Source organism: Biomphalaria glabrata, chromosome 7, assembly GCF_947242115.1.
Source record: "Biomphalaria glabrata chromosome 7, xgBioGlab47.1, whole genome shotgun sequence".
Lineage (NCBI taxonomy): Eukaryota > Metazoa > Mollusca > Gastropoda > Planorbidae > Biomphalaria > Biomphalaria glabrata.
The window spans coordinates 15,620,833-15,643,400 of record NC_074717.1 but is presented as its reverse complement, the minus strand read 5'-3'; the positions used below and the strand labels follow the sequence as shown (position 1 = coordinate 15,643,400).

Below are 22,568 nucleotides of genomic sequence, written 5' to 3'. Positions count from 1 at the left end.
AATGGCCACGGATTTACTTTCCTATTCTAAAAAAATTAACATAATTACAAATGAGATTTCAATATTTTTTTTGTGCCTTAAGTAGATTATATCATCATTCGTTGAATAAAGACTATTGGTTGGCAAAAGTTGGCATGATACTATATCATACTATAGATACGGTGCTGGCTACAAATTCAAAGAAAATTTAACTAAAATACTTTTTAAAAAATCAAAACAGTGTTCGTATACATACATGCAGCTGGTATACATCCGAAAGTAAGGTTTCACTATTTCCTTGTGATATTAAATATGATATAACATTTTGAAAATTTTGATAGAATTTCATTAAAAATGTAAAAAAAAAAAAATTGAAGTCGAAATGACAAAAAGGTATATAGATCTGTTTATTAATTGTGAATAACATGTTCCAATATTTATCCTCTGTCGTTTATTGTCAGTTATTCCCAAAGTGCAATTTTTTTTAAAATGTGTGTCACCCCCTAACGGGTGTCACCCGGTGCGGCCGCACCCCCTAGTGACACCACTGGCTATACTATAGTAGCAGCTTTTGTGATTCCGAACTGAGGATTTGTTTCGAATCTGGGTCTTTTAAAAGATGCTATCTTGGGATATCTTTGAAATGTAAATAACAAAAATGGTGCAGCCGGGGTCTCCTTCTCCGATTAACTAGATCTAGGTAGACTCTAGATTCTATATTATTATTATGACTCTAGGACCCTAGGACTAGGTCCTAGGTAGACTATAGGGTGACTATAGAATATAGATTATAGTAGATCTAAGTCTCTACTGTTAGACATAATCAAGTGATAGATTATAGAGTCTAGATCTAGAATACTAGAATTCTACTGTAACTTAAACTTATTAGTATTAAATTACTTATTATTATATAATTATTACTACTACTACTATTAGATAATTCTATATAGTTTATTTTTATAATAATGTGATCTAGATCTAAATAAAGTAAATGATAGATCTACAGTAACTTACGTTTATCGAACAAGTTAAGCTCAGTCAGAGTCAGTCGCCGACATTTTTTATGTTTGAATTTGTGTATCTCCGTAAAAATTAGACCTAGATGACCTAGATTCTCCTAGATTGACCTAGAAAAAAACTAATTGTATCTAGAATCTATGAATTCCTCATCCATTTTTCTTAAAAAGAATAGATTCTAGATCTACATGTTTTATTCTTTTACTATTAACTTTTTAAGTCTATTTTAAACTATTTACTACTCATAGTTAAACTTATATTTGATGTTAAAGTGGGTCAGGTCGATGCTTTCAAAAGCTTAAATTATCGAACATCGTTTTACAGAGATCTTATCGAACATATTAAGAAACTATCGAACACACGAGAAGTATGGTGCTTTAAAAGTGTTATAATCTTAAAATTTTTTGAAAAGTATGGTGTTTCAAAAGTGTTATAATCTATATTTTTTTTATTTATATCATTTTCTTTTTACGCCATGTCAAGACAGACAGATTTTAGTCATTTTCACATGCTCCACATCGAAGGAATCTATCACTGATCAGCTGAGAAACTGACGGTGCTAAGCCCAGTAAAGCATTACCGACACATTACCATACCAGTACTTATTTAGGCTTTAGGTCTAAGCTATTTTGAGATATAAGGCCATTAATAAATCCAGATATTATTTATTTGGGGGAGAGCCTAATAAGCTTTGGTAGCCAATAGATAATCCCACCCTCCCCAAGTCATTGTAAGATACAACAGTTTACTTGACAAAAAAAAACAACATACGGTACGCGGCCCTACGTGACTAGCCACCGATTTAGCACGCTCAGTGTATGTAACAGCCCAAAAGTCAGTGCTAGATATTTTTCGATCGGGGCGTGCGAGGGGGGGGGGCTGAAAAGCTATGGTAGCTTGTGAGCTGTGTTACCTATAGATGTAGATAGATCCGCCCTCCCTAAACCACCTGGTCGACCAAAAAAAAACAACAACGTATTTTAGAGCACGCTTTGTATTTGTCACACACACACACAAACAACATATCTATATATACTACGTATCTATCACGCCTAGTGTTTGTGACCTAATTAGCGGCTTGACCGTAGGTACTTGACTGATAGCTCCTCTCCTTTTCCCCTCAACATTGTTCTTACTACAACTTGAACAATGTTTTGGGACTGTGTTGATGGCCTAGTTTACACCTGTATGTTACGCTATCACTGTTCATTTTCTTTTAATGTGTGTTAGTTAGTCTGGTGGCTGCGTTTAGGTTGAGTCTTGAAATGTACATTGTTACTTTGCACTGAAAAAGTGTGAATGTTGGAGAGTGGAATTGTGTAAGAAGAAGCGCGGGTAAGGGGGTGTAGGCAGAATAAGAGAGTGGTTAAATGTGTTATTGTTATTATTTTGTGTATTTGTGATGTTTCAAAGCCCTCAGGACAGAAGGCTCAAAAGTAAAGTAGCAATAATACATGAAACACTGAACCATAATCTTCAAATACAAAAACAAAATTTAATAAAATACTCTGAAAGACACAAAGATAAAGGCACATTCCTCGTCCCATATGCTAGGACAAATTTGTACAAATACTCCTTCTTCCCTAGTGCTATTAGAGCATGGAATGGGTTGCCTGAGCTAGCCAGGAAAACCAGTGACTTGGCAGAATTTAAGTCATTGGTTAATATGCATGACTAAATGCATGACGCGTAGGACATAATCATCTTCTTTTTTGAAGTAACGTCTGTATTATATAAGATAAGATAAGTGTCTTTGTAGCGCATTATGAGCTTTATCATACTTTATGGCAAAAAAAAAATAAAAAATATATATATAATTTTATAGACCCGGCGCCACACGTCTAGATCGAGAAGCACAACTGACTCTATGTATTTGAGGCTGACGTCACATTCTAATGATGATCTCTGGATACAGTATCTTGAATGTTTCTCCCCCCCCCCCCCCCTTTTTTTTTTACCTGCCCAAGACATTTTTATTTCAAAATACCATATCTACATTCTATACCTCCCCCCTTTGCCCTTTCGTTTTATTAATATCTCTTCACACCAAGCACATGCGCTAGGTATTGGTTTATAACACATAATTCATAAGTTAATAGAATGGGGCAATGGGAAAAAAAACACAACTGAATACATTCCACTCCTTTAGTATGACGTGGTCGCAATAATGCTATTAGCATCAAGCTATATGTGTCATAAAATCAAGCTTTTAAAATGGGTACAATTAGTGCATATCGATGTAAATCTATTTACTTAAAAAAAATAAAGCACATTTACGGTAAACCACAAATAGCTGATACAAATTGTAACATATGAGTAATTTATATCTGTACTTTGCATTACATTATTTTAGAAAATAACAATTAAAAAATATATAATATAATTTAAATATTTTGTCTTCTTTGGGTTATATCCCTTTGATGTTTATTTTTAACATTAAAATGGTGTTCGATATTTTACGAAGCTGAGATTGCTTATATAAAAACAGCTACTATCGAACTCCCCCTTTTTAAACCTCAATTTTCATGTTTAGGTAGCAAAGGACACTTGTAAAAAATAGTTGCAAATATTTCTCAGCCTAATTAGAAGCTTATTAAATACGGTTTTGTTGAGCTGAAGCATCATTGGCATTAAAAAATACCCTTAACCCGAGACTCAATTCACTCTTCCCAAGAGGTAAAAAAAAGTGAAATTTTTATACCAATATTACCAATGCACTTTGAATATAAGTAAAAAAATTATCCTCGGGTGAAAATGAAACTAAATATAACTTAACTATAAAGAAATGGACGATGCACAATAGGAATGGACTAGTTTCGTCATAATCATCGAAATAAAGGAGAATTTTAAAAAATACAATGGGGTGTTTGATAAGTACCTTAAAACCAAGGTGTTCGATAGATGTAAGTTACTCTAGTCCTAGACTGTCATATTAGATCTAGAATCTAAACTAGAGAGGTTCTTAATTCTTATATTTTGAACACTCCATCGAATTATCCTTACTTGAACGGGTCTCTTTTTTGTTTGTAATTCATTTATTCTTATGTTTGGAGCTAAAAACGACGTTTCGGGACTGCGCATGTCCAATTTTAGATAAGTTACTGTAATTTTCTTCCATTTTTCCTAAGCAGAGGGAAGTTAATTAGATTCTCGATTTAAAGCCAAAGCTGTTGTTTTAACCTCCCTGGCCCATGAAGCCAGAGACCATGCCCACTTTAGGTGATCACGCCCCCGGGTATGCTGTTCTGCCTCATCGTGGCACCCGGGTGGAAACGGTTACTTGAGGAGGTAACTAGGCTAAATAAATGGCGAAACAAAACTCCTGTGGGAATGCCCACGGGTAGACGAGAGTCCACCTCTTGCACGGGCGGAATTGCAAAAGAGTCCCCATAAACCTGTCACACATCCATGCACTATTCCTCAAGGGACCGTTACATAAATGGCGAGTCCTCGGCCTTTGGCCATGTTCAGTCAAGCATGCATCCGGGGTCAAAGGCATTGGAAACAGCAATGCTTTACATAGGCATTGACTCAGGTCTCTCTCAAACAGAACTGTGTTCACACAGGTTTTTTTTTTTACTGTTTGACGTCCAAACAGGTTGTTTTTTTTTCAAACTTAGAGCTCGAAGAGCCTTGGCTCAGCTCTTAAGACGATCAAACGGTGATCAGGCCAGATAAGCTGGCGGTGAGGAGAGGTATACACTAAGCGTGTAGTGTCACAAACTATCCAACAGGCAGTGGAGGGAAGGGGGAGAGAGTCATGAAAAGAATTATAAGCATCTATGGGTTAGGGAGGGGATGTCAAGGTGTCATAAAACGAACATTCAAATTATGAAAACAAGAAGAGGGTTCTTGGATGGTAATTAAAAGAAAGACAGAGAGAAAATAGAAGTAGCCTAGTTGAAAATATCATGTTTATTAAATTAAAATAATTAATTTATAGCTCTATAAACTATATAAATTTATTTCTGTCTGTTTTTACACATAGCTTATATAGGTATTTAAATAAATAAACGAGGGAGAGGGAGACCAAAAACTGCGTTCAAAATAGGAGCATGAAGTTGACCCAATTTATTTTAAAATAAAACTTGACTATGGGTGGTAATACAAAGGAACACAGCTATTTTTATTGTCCTTTAGTTGCAGAATAAGAATCTGCTTTCAGTTTTTTTGTAAGTTAAACCTTCACCAAATAAAAAAATAAAATAAAAATTTGACAATTTGATTTCAATCTATCTTTGAGAATTGTGGACCTCAAGTAAATCTTCATTAGTTTGAGGCGCGAGAAGCTTCTTTCACCAGATTCCACAATTACGTGATAATGAAGTTTTTTTTTCTCTCGTAGGATTGGCGTTTTCCATATTGAATGACACCCCAAAGTGACAGTTTTTGTCTATATTATTTCAGGAGATTTGTATGAAATTGGTAATTCTTGCTATTGAGCGTGATCTATGTAGGAAACAGAATTCTTATGATATGCTGTATGACTTCGCTGCATGCCAGGCTCGTGTAGTAATTTTGTGCGTACCGGTAGTAAAAAAAGTAATAAAATGCAAAGACGAATATATTTTCTAATACAAACTTTTAATTTTCACTTATTATCCGTATCCTGACTCACAATGGGTAAGTCCGGCCCTGCTATATAGTGATGGGTTAATACAGAGTAGATTACTTGTTCTTTTTCCATGACTATTTTGTGACAGGTGAATACTACTTATTCTCCCCCCCCCCCCCTTTTCTTTTCGCCTCTAAAATTACGTGGGATATTTCTAGTCCGCCCGACTTGCAAAAATAAAAGAGTGATCTTTCCATTACTTGTTGTCCAAACTCTTGAGCCATGAAGAGAATTATATATATAGATAGTGTAGATCAGAAAAAGAATCTTCAGATTTAAGATTTAGATCTATATAAGTATATTTCTTTGAAAGAATATTTTAGATACCTAGATTTACAGATTTTAGCTACTTATGTCTCGACATCGACTGTTCAAAAGAACTGCCAAGCATACAGATCTTTATTATATTTTATGTTAATAATAAATGATATTGATATAAAGAAGTAATTAATTCAGTTTTACAAGTGTAATTCAAGTGTACATTAATTTTATTTTACTAATGTAAAAAATGGGCATTATTGATAAAGGTCATCCTGACCTTAGTGAAATTTTAGTAGGCTAAATGAAAAAAAGTGTGCTAAGTTTTTAAGGCTTGTCAACTTGTGTAATCATAATAAATTTGGTGTCATGAGAAAGCTGAATGAATTTTCTTAGTGTGTGGTTAAAAATGTATAAGTACGGAGACATATTTTTTTTTCCTTGTTATTTAAAGAATTCTAATTTTTCTGAATAAAATATCTTGGAAATAGTAAGAGACAAAAAAAAGTTTTTTTCCACTAGCCGTTAGAGGAACCTTCTTTAGAGTAAATTCATAAAAATGTCATAAAAACACTCAGTTGTTGGTTACAGTGTTTTATGTTTTTTTCATGTTATGGTATGCTGCCATAGAGATGTAAACAGGAAGTTTTTTTTACACATTAGATTCTGGTAGCTTTGTGTTTCTACACAGAAGAGTAGAGAAGATAATTTGTTTCATGTGCCTCTGTGAGTGTCTCTAGAAGGTTGACTTGTATCCATTTATGACCTTTTGACTAGTGAGAAGGACTTAACCATGAATGAGAGATGACTCTTCAACAAATCATCTGCTTAGAGACCCCCCCCCCCCCCCCCTTCAACTATATGTAATGAAATAATAATGACTAGAATACCAATAACTTGGCTTTATTCGACAAGATTTCAGTAGACAGTGAATCCATTTGGATCAATGTCCAACTCTTTTGTTCTGAGTAATTTATCCATTGTTGATTAAGAATTCCAACACTAATCCAGACACATAATTTTGTCGAATACATTGTAATGAAATAATAATGACTAGAATACCAATACCAATAACATGGCTTTATTCAACAAGGTAGCAATAGACAGTGAACCAGCACAAACACACCTCACACGACATTGCTTAACTACTATGAACACACACACACACACATGACCTTTCGTCACGCTGGACGCACGCAGAAAATAACTAAGTTACACTCTAATCTTCCCGCCTAGAAGTCATAGGAACATAAACATGTAAATAATAGAAAATAAACAATGATGGATTCCTTAGGAGTCCTAAGTATCCCTACAGATTACTTACATAAACATGTAAATAATAGAAAATAAACAATGATGGATTTCTTAGGAGTCCTAAGTATTCCTACAGAATACTTACATAAACATGTAAATAATAGAAAATAAACAATGATAGATTCCTAAGGAGGGCTTAGTATCCCTACAGAATACTTACATAAACATGTGCATAATAGAAAATAAACAATGATAGATTCCTAAGGAGTCCTAAGTATCCCTACAGAATTCTTACAGTATTACTCTATTAAAAAGGCATTATGTAACCATAAACAAACAAGTCATACTATAAAATAATCAGTTCATAAGTGTGTCATATTATGTGTATAAATATCAAGTTAGACTATCAGAAATTGTAGTCTAGAGTAATAATGTAACAATTAATACAATAAAAATGTCTAGCTAGAAAAGTTACACACTATTACATGATCATTTCCTAAGTGTGCCACATTATGCCTATAAATATAAAGTTAAACCAATAAATACAATGTTAGACCTTGTAATTAGGTCTGTTTATTCTTGGTCTTAGGTTGTATCTCCCAGGACCAAATGCTGCAGTCCCTCTGAATCGGTGACATTGGCGGCTCTCGAGCTGGAGACTCAGCCCCTGCCCTATTTACCTCTTGCTGTTCATTTTCCCCCTGTTGTACTTGTGTGTTTGGAGTAGCCATTGGTTCTATAGTCACATGGTCAATAGGCACCTGCGACTGAATGAAAGAGACTGTGTCCAACTCTAAGTCTTCATGTTCTGTATGTTGGTACACCTCCGATTCTCGCTCTCCTGTGGGTTGAATGTGATTAAGTCTACAGCTATTGTAGCGTCTTCATATTTTGATTCACGGACTCCCTTTCTTAACAACACTCTTCCAGGTTGAGTTAACCATGTTGGGATTGATTTGCTGATAGAATTTGAATATTCTCTCGTGCAGTGTCTCGTTTCCAGTAGTACTGAGTAGAGAACAAATAGAGTGCAGAGCTTGGTTTAACACCTGCTCCCAATTGGAAACTGGGAGTCCTTGAGTTTTTAAGACCAGGGTTATAGCTTTCCATAATGAGCCGTTTCTACTTGAGAGTTTCCTCTGGCATTATATGGGGTCGTCCTGCTGGTAGCTACCCCTCTCTCTTGTAAAACAATCCTGCACCTCTCTTGACATGAATGACGTACCTCTATTAGAGTGTACGTAGTCAGGCTTTCCGAATAGTCAGAATAAGTTATCGAGACATCTGATAACTGTAGAAGCCGATATATCAGAACAGGGAATCTTGAAAATTCGTCCACAATGGTTAGCAGGTATGTGTTCCGAGATGTAGAAGGGAGCGGTACTTTGAAATCCATACTTAGTCCCTGGAAAGATGGCATCACCTTAATTAGAGTTCCATTAGAATTACTGAAATATCTGGGTTTTACTTCGGCACAGATTCTGTACTGATTGACAACAAGCCTGACATCTTCACAAGAGAAAGGTAAGTTTTTGGCTCGCACTAAATGCTGTAGTCTTATTACTCTCAGATGACACAGAGAGTCATGGAGCAGTTTCATTTCGACTCATAGCTGACACACATCCGTGTCTAGAAAACTTAGCAGCAGCTACATTGTGTTTGCCTGGTCTGTACAAGACATCATAGTGGAAACAACTTAGTTCCTGTCTCCACCTTTGAATTTTTTCATTTTTTAATTTCCCATTGCTCTGTTTGTCATACATGAAGGCCACAGAGCGTTGATCAGGGACAAAGCAATTACCTACTAAGTAGTGGGCCATTTTCTTAAAGATTCTACAATGGCGTAGGCCTCTTTTTCTATTGCTGAGTGCCGCCTTTCACTTTTGGAGAGTGTTCTCGAAAAGAACACCATGGGGCGGCCATCCTGGTTGATGGTGGCAGCTATTGCAATATCCGAGGCATCCATTTCAACCATCAGAGGTCGAGTATAGTCGATGGTGAAGATGGCAGCTTTCTCCAGCTCCTGCTTTAATTCATTAAGGGCTGTATTTACTGTTTCTGAAAGTGGGAATGACATGTTATTTGCCAAAACATTTATTTGTTAGAAAAAATTTGGGATCCACTGTGAGTAGTACGCCAACATGCACACGATTCGTTTTTTTGAGCGTATATCATGAGGAGGAAGGTTTCTTAAAGCCTGGAATCTGTCAGGGTCTGGTTTGAGTAGGCCTTTAGAAATTTCATATCTCTATACACAAACTTTGTCAGTGGCTGTCATACTTTTGTCTTCATTAAACGTTATCCCACACTTTCTAGAAGCATTTAGAAATCTTTGAAGATTCTCATCATGCCACTCTTTATCATGACCACATACTGTTACATTGTCCACATATGCAAAGGTGTCCTGCAACTTTTCATTCTCAGTTATTTGATTTATTGTTCTCTGAAAGCATGCAACTCCATTGGTAACATCGGATGCAACAGAACTGATAGAGTTTGCCACATGTCTCAAAGGCAGTAAACTGCCTTTCTTCAGTCTTGATTGGTGTTTGATGGTTGGCACTTTTGAGGTCTATCCATCCATCCATCCCAGTGGCGCTACAGCCCATGGAGGGCTCTGGCCTGCTTTAACACATCCTTCCATTCAGATCTCTCCTGGGCCTTTCGTCTCCACACCCTAACCCCAAGCCGCTTCAGATCTGCCTCCACGTCATCTATCCATCGCATTCGGGGTCTGCCTTTGGGTCGCCTGCCTTTTGGTTTTTGCCTGTATAACTTTTGAGGTCTAGTGTACTAAAAACGGAATAGTTAGATATCCATTCTACCAGTTCATCGACTCTGGGCATTGGGTATGCATCCAGTAAGGTGAAGCAATTTATTGGTTGACTGTAATCAATGACCATTCTTCTTTTGTGTCTCTCGTTTGTTGTCACCAGTATCTGGGCTGTCCAGGGAGACTTTGAGGGTTCGAAGATTTTGTCTGAGAGGAGTTTTCTTACTTCAGCCTCAATAATTTTGTGACACTTATTGAGTGCTTTCGGGACTTAGTAGCCACCGGCCTGCAGTCAGAAGTTAGATTACTGAATAGGCTCGGTGTTTCAACTCGTGCTGCCTTAAGACCACAGATGTGTAAAGGATTTCATTTTCCTCCGTACGGTATGGTCAAATCCTAATGAAGACTTATAAAGTCTACACCAAGTATTACATCCTAGCAAAATCCAGCAAGTATAGAAAGTTTGACTTTTTCGTAATGTTCTCCCTTGTACTGGACATCAGCAAATGTATGTCCTAGTGCCTTTTCAGAAAGATGTGTAGTGGCCATCAATATTCTGTTTGTAGAACAGGGTACTGGCCATTTATTTTTCTTGACGATGGCTTCATGTAGCTTTCACAGCTGCCAGTGTTTATGAGTGCTTGCAACATTAACATTCGATTCCTGGTCTTCACTAGATATGAATGTTTCTAGATGAAAGTAAGAAGGCGCTTTCATTGTACCACAAGAGATTTCATTCGTAGAATTTCAGCTCATGCGTTGTGGCTGTTTCTAACACTTAAGCTTCGCCATAAGCGCTTTGTAGAGTAAGAGATGTCTTTTCCAGTAGCTGCTGTCTAATAGGGTTGGATGCCAGACCAGTTATAAAGGCGTTTCTAATACAAATGTCTCTGTGCTGTTCTGCAGTTACTTCTTTGAAGTCACAGTCCCGGGCCAGGCTTCGCAACTTTAGCATAAAGGACTCGACCGTTTGGCTCAGCTGCTGTTTACATGTAGCAACCAAATGTCTAGCAAAAATGTCGTTCTTTACCTTAATGTAAGTAGCCTTGAGTGTGTCTATGGCCATCGAATAGAACGATACATCACTGATGAGCATGTAAACCATAGAGGAAACGTGATTCTTCAACAACTTTAGTTTAAAGTCTTCGTTAATGTGGACGACAGAAAATTCTGAAATGTGTCATACCAGTGAATCCATTTGGATCAATGTCCAACTCTTTTGTTCAGAGTAATTTATCCATTGTTGATTAAGAATTCCAACACTAATCCAGACACATAATTTTGTCGAATACATTGTAATGAAATAATAATGACTAGAATACCAATACCAATAACATGGCTTTTTTCGACAAGATAGCAGTAGACAGTGAACCAGCACAAACACATCTCACACGACATCGCTTAACTACTATGAACACACACACACACTGGACATGACCTTTATTCAAGCTGGACGCACACTGAAAATAAACAACTCAGTTACACTACACTATATGATCATTTAATCTCATGAATTGTTGTGAGGCTGTGCCCACCAGGGTTTCATATGTATTCCTAAAATATACCACCAACTATGAAAATAGAAAATGTTTGTTTCCTGTACTAGAAATTTTGATAACTTTCAATTTGTGTTTTTACATAAAGTAGCCCACAGTATCAGTTCTTTTGTTTTATGGTTTCAACTTTGAAAATTAAATTATCTATTTTGAAAAGAAAAGTTTTGTTGGCTCTTACCAGTACTAGAATCTCCAGCACACAGTTGGGTATTAGATCATAATAATAATAATAATAATAATAATCTTTATTATCCGTAAGGAAATTTGTCTTACAATTTGTGCATTACACCAAACAAAACCATTATAACTATAAGAAACCAAAGTGTACATTCACACCAGACTCACTCATAATTTACATGTGACAAAGTTTATATCAGATTGTTCTTATTTAATGATTTGATTGCCGGGGGAACAATTTACATGTGACAAAGTTTATACCAGATTGTTCTTATTTAATGATTTGATTGCCAGGGGAACAAAAGAGTGTTTGTGTCTGTTTGTCTTTGCTATCGGTGTCTTGTATCTCTTTTGTGATGGTAAAATCACAAAATCCTGACACAAAGGGTGATTCTTTATTTCGAGGATCTTGTTAGCTTTTTTGTCTCAAACAATTGCCCAAATGGGGTTTGTTTTTTGCCAATGATTTTGCCAGCAGCATTTAGGATTCTATTAAGTTTATTTTTATTTTAAATGCTCAGATTGCCATACCAGGCAGTGATATTGAAACTTAAAATATTGCAGATGTGAGAGTGATAAAACATAGCCAAGGCCTTTTCGCTAAAATTAAACGAGGACAGTTTTCTTAGTAATCGTAATCACTTCACTTCTGAAAATACCATGACATATTCACCTCTCAAAACCATTGTAACAGTATTATTGCTACTTTACTATTTAGTCTTTTGTCCTGAAGTGTCTCTAAATTAAGTGATTCTACTAGTGTTGTGACTCTAGCAAAATGTGAATATTGATTCACTCTAATTTCTATTTTATTTGTTTCTTGAGTTGAGGTGTCCCAAACAGAGAATGCCTATTTTAATATTTAAACAAGGTTAAACAGCATTTTAGTTTTAAGTTCTTGTTTGATTTGTAAAAATTTCTTTTAATAAACTCTAATACTTGTTGGATTTTTTTACTAATCTAATTTTATTCCATGATAATTTTTTTATTAATTATTACACCTAGGTATTTTGATATTTTAGTCTGTGTAAATAGTTTACCATTTAAGTAAAATAATTAGTTTTTATTTCTTTTAGATTTTTGATACTCTTAATAACTGGCATTTTGCAGGGTAGAAAGTCATGCAATGATTTAATTCCCATTTCTTTCCCTGATTCCTCTAATTCTCTTTTTAAAATTGAATTATCTTGTGTTGTTTTTATATCTTATATCTTCTTATATAATACAGACGTTACTTCAAAAAAGAAGATGATTACGTCCTACGCGTCATGCATTTAGTCATGCATATTAACCAATGACTTAAATTCTGCCAAGTCACTGGTTTTCCTGGCTAGCTCAGGCAACCCATTCCATGCTCTAATAGCACTAGGGAAGAAGGAGTATTTGTACAAATTTGTCCTAGCATATGGGACGAGGAATGTGCCTTTATCTTTGTGTCTTTCAGAGTATTTTATTAAATTTTGTTTTTGTATTTGAAGATTATGGTTCAGTGTTTTATGTATGATTGCTACTTTACTTTTGAGCCTTCTGTCCTGAAGGCTTTCTAAATTTAGTGATTTTACTAAAGGTGTTACTCTAGTCAAATGTGAATATTCGTTTGTTATGAATCTCACTGCTCTATTTTGTGTCTGTTCCAGTTTCTTAATGTTTTCTTGAGTTGAGGGGTCCCAAACGGAGGATGCATATTCTATTATTGGCCTAACCAAGGTTAAGTAACATTTTAGTTTTATGTTCTTATTTGATTTATAGAAATTTCTTTTAATAAATCCTAATGCTTTGTTTGATTTTTTTGTAGTTTCATCAATATGTGGATTCCATGATAGTTTTTCATTTATTATAACACCTAGGTATTTTGCGTTTTTAGTCTGTGATACTGGTTTGCCATGAATAAGATAAGTGGAATTAATTTGTTTTAGTTTTTTTGTTACTCTTAACAACTGACATTTTTCTGGGTGGAAAGACATGCTCCAATTTGATTCCCATTTCTGTAATTCATCTAATTCTCTTTGTAAAATATCTGTGTCTTGTGTTGTTTTTATTGTTCTATATATTATGCAATCGTCTGCAAATAATCTGACTTTTGTTCCTGAACTAATGCAGTTAAGTAGGTCATATATAAAAAATTATAAACAGTAGTGGGCCTAAGATTGTTCCTTGAGGTACACCTGAGTTTACTGTTATTGATGTTGATTTTTTTTTATTTGATTTATTTAAAAGATTTATTGTGTGTGATTTGTGTAAGCATACACTACGGTATTTGTATTGAGTGGCAATCTTTTATTTATCAGTATTTAGATTTATTTATACTTTCTTGTATCCATATATCATGGTGGAAAATTTCTAAGAGTAACATCAGCTTCCCAGTAAAGAAGAATTCAAGCCTTTGAGAATAAATGCCACAGAAAATGCTGGATATCAGATACCAGGAAAAGAAGGTAAATGAGTTTGCACTTTTAGAAGTCAACACTCTGGCTGGCTAATAGGAAGAACTCCTCGATATTGTGAAGAAAGCTGAACTGGTTTGGTCATATTCACATATTGACTCATTTAAAAAGTCATACTTCAAGGTACAGTGAAGGGAGCACAAAGAAAGGAAAGCTGGCTGGACAACATAAAAGACATAAAAGAATGGGTCAGCGTCTCTCTTGATATCCTGTTAAGAACAGCTGCTGACTAGGAAAAGTGGAGGTATTTGGTTACTTGAACTTTCACAGCACTCTTATGACAAAAGTGAAGGAACATATGAGAAGAGATGATACTTATTGTATGTGTGGGCGACATCGTTCTGACCACAGCTAATGCCCAGGCTTTCCTCTAATGGAAATGAGATGATCCATAGTTGCTGCACAACTGAAGGAGACCGTTGAACCTATTGTGAGAAAGTAAGGATCTAGACAATATATTGTGTTGGATTGCATAAACATATGGTATGCATTGTGTGGGAGTGAGGAAACAGCTTGCCAAAGCTTTGAGATGTTTAGTTTGTCAATATTGAATTTGATTAGAGACATCATCCCCTGACCTCTTACACACAGTTTTGTTGACACACTTCACAATGCATATCTCTTATAATGGGCAGCACTAGTAGAAACTCATTTAAATTGAATGATTTGATATACATGTATTGGGTGCTAGTAGCAATCTTTTGTGTTATATTTATCTGTAATATATTTTACCTAAATGAGTCTTATGTTGCTATAAAGACATAAGGTAACATTTCTTTTATTTTTATTTATTTATTTTTTTCTTTGTAACACATGTTAATATCAAATATATACAATTAAATGGAATGTTCTGGGAATTATGTTCACACACACACAAAGGCAAGCTTTCTTGTATTGAAAAACATGGATATTCTCAAAACAAGAACAATTGACTATTAGTATGACTGAAGGTAGACATATCTTTCTTAAAGCTTTTCTCAGTTGAAGAAAGTAAATCAACATTAGGTTACCGTATCTAAATAAATATTATTTAGAATCTTTGCTATATTACTTAGTTAAGGCAAATTTTAAGACTTTAATTCTCAATACATTTATAATAAAAAGTCTCTGTATTATGATGTTCAAATTTAGTTAGTAATGCGCTTGGCTTCTGAACCAAGGGACTTCAGGTTCAAACATTGCTTGTTACACTGGCCACCTGACACTCTCATTAACTGTGGGCCACAGAAACAGATGATCTTTACATCATCTGTCCCTTAGATCACAAGGTCTGTAAGATGTTGCCCAAAAAACTTAACTTTAACAAAAAATTTAGTAAGTCACACTGTTGCAACCTGACAGTGATGTTGTTTCACCTTCATCTTATTAGAGGAATTATAGGAAGAAATGGGAATCAAATCATTGCATGTCTTTCTACCCAGTAAAATGCCAGTTATTTAGAGTATCAAAAACACTGAAAGAAATAAAAACTAATTATTTTACTTATGGTTCACTAGTTACAGACTAAAAAAAGGTTTGTGAGCTGTGTCTTGTAGTTCACATCTTTCCTTCAAAAATATGTTAATTTTATCCCAATCTTGTTGTTATTAACTAGAAGTTTTCATTTTCCGGGCTAGTTTAGGCAGAAAATCAGTTAGAGTTACTTTATGCTATTTATTTATTTTTTATCTCTTTCTGAGTACTGTATAATATTGGTAGTTTTGTAATGTCTTTCTGAAAACAACTGTCAATCACATTACAAACATAACATGCATTACTGCCTCATATTCTCTCACACTTCTAAATAGCCCATCCTACACCTTCTTAATTAAACATCCTCACTAGGATAAAATAGCCTTGTAAACCCAGGGCAAGGAGAATTTTTTTTCTTAACTTCACAATGCAGGAAAGTGTTTGGTACTGCAGCTCTCTCCAGACAATTCTGGGGACGTTTACAAAGCTCTTCAGACTCTGGCTGGAGGGGCTAGAACGTAATTTATTTGGTTTGGAGGGGGACACCAATAATAGTTTGATAGAATCTGTAATAAATCATTCATTCAATTAGATATGTTCCTTTGTTTTTGCAATTAACAATATATTTATTTATATGTCATGGCATAATATTTTGTCTTTTTTTTTTTTTTTTTTTACAGAAACTGCCGTTCAGAATTCTCAAGAAACCAAAATGTTCAGATCATCATCACATTCATGAGATTATAGTTTCAGCTCCTCCTAGCATAAGCATTTGTCTCTGCAATGTATTTTAAGAACTTAAATAAAGGAGTTTCTACCTAATTTTATTAAAAAGAAAACCACAATGTCATCTGTAACTGCTCATTCAGGGTACATTAAGACTTGGCTGGCTCAAGACTGTACCATCAGCCCACAAACATTGCTTAAAGAATGCTATCAGGGAATTGTGAACCTACACACAGCTTTTATACATTTGGATAGGGCTGGTAACCATCTGGTTGAATGCCTTGCTCTTGGGTTACAAAATACGCCATATAAAAGTGTAGGCTCTTTGCTAACTGAAAGATTGTCTTCTGTCTTCTCATTGGCTGTGTCCAGCAATAATGTGTCAATATTGAAAGAAATGGAAGCCATGCTTGTAGATATCCAGAATTCTGATCAACAGTTATTTCAATCACCATCTTATGGCCAGGTATGCTTATTTGTTTATATTTTTTTATTTAATTGGATTTTAGATTTTAGCATAATTTGTAAAGGTCATATAAAATTATTTTTTTTAAATTTAAAATTAGAGATTGTTTTTCTCTCCAGATTCTTTGTCATATTTCCCTACTGCTGATGAAACTAAAGAAACAGTACTTTGCATTATGTAATACCAAGATCATTGAAGTTATTCATTCCTTGCTTTCTCTTAATGGAGAGGATGAGGTGACAAAATTAGTTTTCAAACTGGGACTTGCAGACGGTCAAGATCCACAAAAAAAGTCAAATGCTAGTCTTCCCAGCAGTCCCTGGGGTAGTCCAAAAATGAGAAAGGATAGAAATACTGTAAAAAATCCTACTGGAGCAGGTTTTAGAATTCTGTCATTCTTTGAAAAAAAAACATCACATGGGAGGAAAGGGGAGTCTGAAGACATGAAATCACAGCTTAAAGAACAAGTACCATCAGTGCCTAGTGTTACCAGCAGTCATGATAACCAAACATTTCTCACTTCTAGTCAAGTGGTAGTTAGTCCAGATTCATTAACAGAGTCTCAGTTCAATAATGATGACACATGCCACATGCTATTATCTAGAGACAGTGAACATTTTCAATCTTCTGGTAAGTAGCAGGTAGCATTGAGAATGTGGAATAATTATTCTGTACCTCTAAGTCAAGTAATTGTATATCTAAATGCACATTCATGATTTTATGGTAGTTTCCCTTACATATATCATTACAGCTAGTATATTAGTGTGCCATGATTTTAGAGAATATCTTTGGTAGAATGGCAACATTATTTACATAAGGGGGTTGATTAAATGAAAATTTGGTCCAAAATGTCAAAATTCTATATTTAGGCTTCTCAATATATAATAAGAACATTAGGCTACATGTATGCCTTTGAATCTTTCATTATACACTTATAGCACAGGAAACAATTCTGCATAAAAATAGAATATCTGCTGGCCTCTCTACTTCATAGAAGTCCCTGGTACCAGCTTTGCAGCACTTTTAACAACATGACTATTAAAAAACTTAAATTTGATTTCAAAAGCTTTCACAAAGGTATAGGTCTCTGTGAGTAGCTATCTTTGCCCTATAATTTGACATTATGATGGTTCAGCATACTAGGTAATGTAATACTACACAAGAACACAAATACCAACAAACAAAGAGTAAATGACAGCTTCTTTACAGCTTTTTTTTTTCCTCCATAAAAATGTAGACATTCTTTTGGCCAGCTAATTCTAGTATCTTTTCTGTTGAATAGGACTAACCTGTAAATTCAGGTATTACTTCTCCCCCTTCCCACAACTCCTCTCCATAACAAATAGGGCCTTGTTTTATTTACACTACCGTATATGACAATTGTTCTGCTTTTCAGTTCTTACTCAAAATATTTGATAGGCTCAATGATAAGTTTGGTCTGGGCCTTAATTATCTTATTTTCCTGCAAATACTTGCATAATACTTTGGCCGTACTCCCCACTCTATAATTTTTTTGCTCTTTCAATAAAACTGCCAACATTTCAACAACCCCACTTTTGGCCAGTGTAGGGTCTATATGTTACATTATTATTTTTTTAATAGAGTGTTAAAAATAAGCTTAGAATCTTAGGATAGAGAACCTCTGACCCTGTGATTGAAAGTCTGATGCTCTACCGACTCAGCTAACCGAGAGTTTTACAAACAAATGATGTTGCTTGTAAGAGCACCCTATGTAACATAATAATGGGGATTGATTCTAAAAGAGCACTCCATTCTACATAACAAAATTTTGATCTATGAATATTACCTATTAGCGGGTATAGCTAAAAAGATTCAATGAGACTTACTTATATCTACAATTAGGTATTTTAGATCAACAGATCAGTGTTAAAGTTGTGCTGGCACGTTCATCCAATGATACTAATGTATGCAAAACAAGACTTAACAAAGTCGCAGGTAAACATATATACAAATAGTTTATTTACAAAAAATAAATAAATGTGCAAATTAAACTGGCTGTCAACTCACAGGCCTTCTCAACCAGTGCTATTTTGTGATGGTATGCACCGGTACGGTGTACCGGCGCCTTTTTCAATGTGGGGAAAAAATATTACTTTTCTTCTATTTTAATGTTGATTATTAATTTATTAGTAGTTAAACATTAGGCATTCCATCACTGAGTACCGGCACCTATTTTTTTTTTTTTTTTTTTACAAAAAAAGCACTTTTCTCAACACAAAATAAACAAAAGTTAAAAATTGTATGGCAAACCGCCCTAGTCATATGTTACAACTAATACATAATCTACTGTTAAATTCAGGGAAATGACACATCAGTGTAAACAAAAATGAAGGTCACAGGCATCAGGTCAACACACAACCACTTTTGGCCACTCTGGGGTTACAGGCTTCAGACCAACAGATCCACTCTTAGCCCCCCCCCAAAAAAAAAGGGTCATGATGAACTATAAGCTTCAGAGAAATCTATAAGCTTCATGGAATCCCAATTATAGTCATCCGTTCGGTTAAGCCTATCTGATGATTCAATACAAAGTTGAATCCATCAGAGACAAGGCTAGAAAAAGTCACGGTTAGGAGTACCCCCGGATGCATAACATGCACATACTGCCTGGAGGCTATATCTACTCATTAATCACAATATATAAAATGGTGACCCCACAAAATAGCGCAAAGGTTCCCGACAAAATAGCGCGGATTAATACATGATGTGTAAAAAGTACCAGATTATTAGTAATTTAATGTCTTGGGCAGCATTTTTGTTGATGTCTCTATCTTTTTCAATATTAATAGATCTGAAAGTATGCCATATTTGTAGAGAACGAGAGTACTTTAAATTCTATATCATTTCCCCTTTTCACCAATGTTTAAAATGCATAACTTGCTAAAATTAGTATTTTGAAATGTGGTGACCCCGATCAAGCAGTGATGGAATTTGTATGTGACATTTCCTACAATTTAACTTAGTGAAAGTTTGTATGTGTGTGTGTAAAAATCTGACAAATATATATCTTTTGCCTTTTGGAATATAAATAAATGATATATTTTAAAATTATTCATTTTAGCTTATTATCATTTTTGCTTACTGTTTGCATATTATGTTTTAATATATCTTAAGTGTTTCCTGCAAAATGACTGAAAAATAATGAAAACATTAAAAAAAAAAACAACAACAAAAAATAGGCTCTATTCATATTTTACGATATCTAAAGTATTTCTTTCAAAATGACTGAAATATATTTTTTCTGTTCTTTTTTGTCAGCGCTATTTTGTTGGAGCTGTTTTGTCCGCGCTATTTTGTCGGGGTACCATATAAAATACAATAATGATTAAGATATACTTAGCCCAAAGATCTCCAGAGCAGGGTACACTTCTCCTGAGTACCCCAAAACACATGACCAATAACTAACAAAAAAAATGTATACAGTACTCAACAGTGGTCAAGCTGGTAACTCAAGAGCAAGTGGCAACTAAACACACTTTACATGCCCTTATATAAGCTTCTTAAGGGGAATTACTCCTGTCTTTACAATAGCTCAAAATAGTTATTTCCCTATTATGTCACAATAAGCAAAAAAAAAAAAAAATTTACAAAAAAGTAAAGTGCTTAAAAATTTATGTATAAAAAAATACAACAAAAAACGTAGATCTAGATTAATATGCGTCATTTTAACTGTGTGAATTAGTTGGATTAAAAAATTTAGATCTCTTATTCATGTCCATCTTTGTCTAAATTTGTAGAATTACAATTAGGCCTAGTATGTGTTTTACTAGTTTTAGCATGGATTCTTCTGTGAATGGGATCTGCTTCAATACCCAGTCGGGAAAAATCATAGTGAAGTATGTCTTCAAATCTTCGGTTTAGGTCAAGTTCGTAATAGAAATATAAAACAGTAGTGAGGGATAAGCTGATTTTTATTCATATTATCCAATCGGATAAAGTGGCTTTTAGTGAAACTATTCAGTTGTATATAATTTTCTTCTTTCTTCCACCTCTTAAGGTACAAGTACCAATGTGTGCTTGGGAATATTTTAATATTAGCTATTAAGTAATTTTGAATATTGTAATAATTACACAGTAAGTAATAAACAAATTGAATAACTTCAAAAACTTCAATTTACTTTTAGTTTTAATTAAACTCAACTAACTCCATTCTCCATTAAAAAAGTAATCCTTTCACAAGGCTACTGTGCAACTGTCCTATGACTGCCAACATGCTTTAATGTATGGCCAATGCTACTTCATCTTCAGTCAGTCTGTAAGATCATTGGTTCATACAGTGAAAACATGCATGATTTAAATCAGCTTTTCTGTCCGGTGTATGTATAGACAGCTTTGGTGAATGCATTCATTCGGATCAACAGCCTCTTTCCAAAAAGAGTAAAGTTGACTCTGAATTATATGATTTACTGACAGACATTAAGACAGCCAGAACTCCATTGTCTAGTGCTGATAGTAATGATAAGAGTTATTAAATTTGAAAATACTTGGCACTGCCAGTGACTGACTGCGACACATTGGAATTTTGGAAAGATAATAATTCTGAGCATACCCTTCCAACAATGGCATCAATTGCTAAAAAGTTGTTGGCAATTTCTGCTACAAGTGAAACAGTATTTTCAATGTGTGGAGTGACAATGAGTGAGCGTAGAGCTAGTCTTAACCCAGAAACATTACAAATGCTGACATTTCCCAAGTATAACATTCAGCCCTAATTGTTGAACTGACAGTAGGCTACTTAAGATAACATTACCTGTGTTTAATGTAATATCATTATTCATCACATTTACTGTGTACTTTTAACAGCAGCAATTTTAGTTTGAGTTGCAATAGCTAATATGTTGCTAAGTATTTTTTTAAATTTTTATTTATGTAAGTTTTGAATGAAAGTGTTTTGTAAATTAATAAATTCCATTAATAATAATAATAATAATAATAACAACTGACTAATGACCTCATAGATACCTTTAAGGCCTTTAACATTCCTAAAAAGATTCTCATTGTCTGTCAAGAGGGTGGTACTGCTGCAGACCTGCCACATCCCCAGAAAATTACTCAGTGGACACTGATGAAGGGACTTCACTGAATTTTGTTTCTCTTTAACGAAACTCGACCCTGGCAGTGCCAGAGAATGAATACTCGTTTGTTTCTAACATAATAATAATATTAATTTTTATTATCCATAAGGAAATTTGTCTTACAATTAGTGCATTACACCAAACCTTATTATTTAATTTTGCTTTTGCTTAATTTAATAAAACCGAACCAAACATAAAGATCTTAAACTTAAGATCTGACTGAACCGAACGTAAACTATACTTGTTACTGAACCAAACTTGAACATAAATCTAGCTGAACCTGAACTTTTTGAAGTAGGTCCGATTCCCACCTCTATTTAGAACATAAAGCATTACTTGGACAGCAGTACCATTTCAGTATTGTAATATTGGTTTGACTGTCTCATTAGTATTTCTTTAAACACTTGATTTAGGCACATTAGTTCTGTATGCTAGTGAGACCTGAATACTAATGCAGACAATTGAAAACCTGCTAAAATGTTTGTTAAAGAAAAATCCTTTAAATATATGGAGCTATGCGGGATGAAACTGGATGGAAATGTTTAAACCATGAAATCAACTATTTAAATACCCATCTACTGGGACAAATATAAAAAGCAGATGACCCTCGGCAGGCCACCTTTTAAAAAATGTCAGAAAATAGAGAGGAGAATCTAGTTTACCTACAAAAACCCAAGGGCAGATTTACTAATGGCTTGATGATTTTAGAGACACAACTACAGTTCTGCCAAGGAAGATCCATGTTGAAAAACCAC

The 22,568-nt window shown here is 34.6% G+C and overlaps 1 protein-coding gene across 8 annotated transcripts in view; it reads left to right on the top strand.

The window, feature by feature from the left end:
- Positions 1 to 552: 552 nt before the first annotated feature.
- The window catches only part of LOC106070740 (uncharacterized), a 71,190-nt gene continuing 49,174 nt past the window's right edge, over positions 553 to 22,568 (top strand). For 5 of the 8 annotated variants that reach the window (XM_056034291.1, XM_056034287.1, XM_056034294.1 and 2 more), the window contains exons 1-3: positions 553 to 679; positions 16,206 to 16,717; positions 16,837 to 17,347. In XM_056034291.1, coding sequence (XP_055890266.1) covers positions 16,370 to 16,717; positions 16,837 to 17,347 — 859 coding nt within the window. In that variant the 5' untranslated portion in view covers positions 553 to 679; positions 16,206 to 16,369. Of the gene's footprint in view, positions 750 to 5,478; positions 5,620 to 13,943; positions 14,840 to 16,205; positions 16,718 to 16,836; positions 17,348 to 22,568 lie in introns of those variants that run through there. The other 3 variants (XM_056034288.1, XM_056034290.1, XM_056034289.1) reach the window with 3 other exon arrangements.